The sequence below is a fragment of the Conger conger genome, chromosome 14 (genome assembly GCF_963514075.1).
Source record: "Conger conger chromosome 14, fConCon1.1, whole genome shotgun sequence".
Taxonomy (NCBI): domain Eukaryota; kingdom Metazoa; phylum Chordata; class Actinopteri; order Anguilliformes; family Congridae; genus Conger; species Conger conger.
The window spans coordinates 401,701-404,200 of NC_083773.1; the positions used below are offsets into that span (position 1 = coordinate 401,701).

Sequence of the window (2,500 nt, forward strand, 5' to 3'; positions counted from 1 at the left end):
ATGTTAAGTTCTGGTTCGTCCCTGACAGTTTTTATGTGTCGAGAAAAAACAGCTGAGGCATCTCCAGAGTGGGTTACACAGCATCTGCGCTTCCAGAGGCTACACATAAAAACACATTCATTTAAAAGCCTTTATTCCCGAATATGGACATAAATATCAGTTTTTATCCCCCTGTGGGTATTCCAACACGCAGAGGAAATCATTCCCACTGAAAGGCGTATCATCTCACTGCCTCTTGGGGCCTGATGTTCTGGGTGCATTGTGATTGGTTCTCATGGCGCTGTGTTGTGATTGGCAGGTACGACGCGGCTGCCGCGGGAGGGGGAGGAGCCTGGCGTGGACTACAGCTTCATCAGCCTGGGGGCGTTCCGCGCCCTGGAGGAGAGCGGGGCTCTGCTGGAGAGTGGCACCTACGACGGTGAGCAGCGCTGTGCGTGGGCGGCCATCTTCCCTCTAATGCCCCCACACAGTGATGCCTTCACTGTACTGCAGTGTCGGCCTGGGTCCCTGTAGGGGGAGGGCGTAGCATTGGAGCAATAGCAGGGGGAGGGCGTAGCATTGGAGCAATAGCAGGGGGAGGGCGTAGCATTGGAGCAGTAGCAGGGGGAGGGTGTAGCATTGGAGCAATAGCAGGGGGAGGGCGTAGCATTGGAGCAATAGCAGGGGGAGGGCGTAGCATTGGAGCAATAGCAGGGGGAGGGCGTAGCATTGGAGCAATAGCAGGGGGAGGGCGTAGCATTGGAGCAATAGCAGGGGGAGGGTGTAGCATTGGAGCAATAGCAGGGGGAGGGTGTAGCATTGGAGCAATAGCAGGGGGAGGGCGTAGCATTGGAGCAATAGCAGGGGGAGGGTGTAGCATTGGAGCAATAGCAGGGGGAGGGTGTAGCATTGGAGCAATAGCAGGGGGAGGGCGTAGCATTGGAGCAATAGCAGGGGGAGGGCGTAGCATTGGAACAATAGCAGGGGGAGGGTGTAGCATTGGAGCAATAGCAGGGGGAGGGTGTAGCATTGGAGCAATAGCAGGGGGAGGGTGTAGCATTGGAGCAATAGCAGGGGAGGGCGTAGCATTGGAACAATAGCAGGGGGAGGGTGTAGCATTGGAGCAATAGCAGGGGGAGGGCGTAGCATTGGAGCAATAGCAGGGGGAGGGCGTAGCATTGGAGCAGTAGCAGGGGGAGGGCGTAGCATTGGAGCAATAGCAGGGGGAGGGTGTAGCATTGGAGCAGTAGCAGGGGGAGGGTGTAGCATTGGAACAATAGCAGGGGGAGGGTGTAGCATTGGAGCAGTAGCAGGGGGAGGGCGTAGCATTGGAGCAATAGCAGGGGGAGGGTGTAGCATTGGAACAATAGCAGGGGGAGGGCGTAGCATTGGAACAATAGCAGGGGGAGGGTGTAGCATTGGAGCAGTAGCAGGGGGAGGGCGTAGCATTGGAGCAATAGCAGGGGGAGGGTGTAGCATTGGAGCAATAGCAGGGGGAGGGCGTAGCATTGGAGCAATAGCAGGGGGAGGGCGTAGCATTGGAACAATAGCAGGGGGAGGGTGTAGCATTGGAACAATAGCAGGGGGAGGGCGTAGCATTGGAGCAGTAGCAGGGGGAGGGTGTAGCATTGGAGCAGTAGCAGGGGGAGGGCGTAGCATTGGAGCAATAGCAGGGGGAGGGTGTAGCATTGGAACAATAGCAGGGGGAGGGCGTAGCATTGGAACAATAGCAGGGGGAGGGTGTAGCATTGGAGCAGTAGCAGGGGGAGGGCGTAGCATTGGAGCAATAGCAGGGGGAGGGTGTAGCATTGGAACAATAGCAGGGGGAGGGCGTAGCATTGGAACAATAGCAGGGGGAGGGTGTAGCATTGGAGCAGTAGCAGGGGGAGGGCGTAGCATTGGAGCAATAGCAGGGGGAGGGTGTAGCATTGGAACAATAGCAGGGGGAGGGTGTAGCATTGGAACAATAGCAGGGGGAGGGTGTAGCATTGGAACAATAGCAGGGGGAGGGTGTAGCATTGGAACAATAGCAGGGGGAGGGCGTAGCATTGGAGCAATAGCAGGGGGAGGGCGTAGCATTGGAACAATAGCAGGGGGAGGGTGTAGCATTGGAGCAATAACAGGGGGAGGGCGTAGCATTGGAGCAGTAGCAGGGGGAGGGCGTAGCATTGGAGCAATAGCAGGGGGAGGGCGTAGCATTGGAACAATAGCAGGGGGAGAGTGTTGCATTGGAGCAATAGCAGGGGAGGGCGTAGCATTGGAACAATAGCAGGGGGAGGGCGTAGCATTGGAGCAATAGCAGGGGGAGGGTTTAGCATTGGAGCAATAGCAGGGGGAGGGTGTAGCATTGGAGCAATAGCAGGGAGAGGGCGTAGCATTGGAACAATAGCAGGGGGAGGGTGTAGCATTGGAACAATAGCAGGGGGAGGGTTTAGCATTGGAGCAATAGCAGGGGGAGGGTGTAGCATTGGAGCAATAGCAGGGGGAGGGTGTAGCATTGGAACAATAGCAGGGGGAGGGT

The 2,500-nt window shown here is 56.9% G+C and overlaps 1 protein-coding gene across 1 annotated transcript in view; it reads left to right on the forward strand.

Annotated features, from left to right (window-relative positions):
- LOC133109361 (membrane-associated guanylate kinase, WW and PDZ domain-containing protein 3-like) overlaps nucleotides 1-2,500 on the forward strand; it is a 76,252-nt gene that overhangs the window by 44,434 nt on the left and 29,318 nt on the right. The window contains exon 4 of the mRNA XM_061218665.1: nucleotides 299-418. Coding sequence (XP_061074649.1) covers nucleotides 299-418 — 120 coding nt within the window. The remainder of the gene's footprint in view (nucleotides 1-298; nucleotides 419-2,500) is intronic.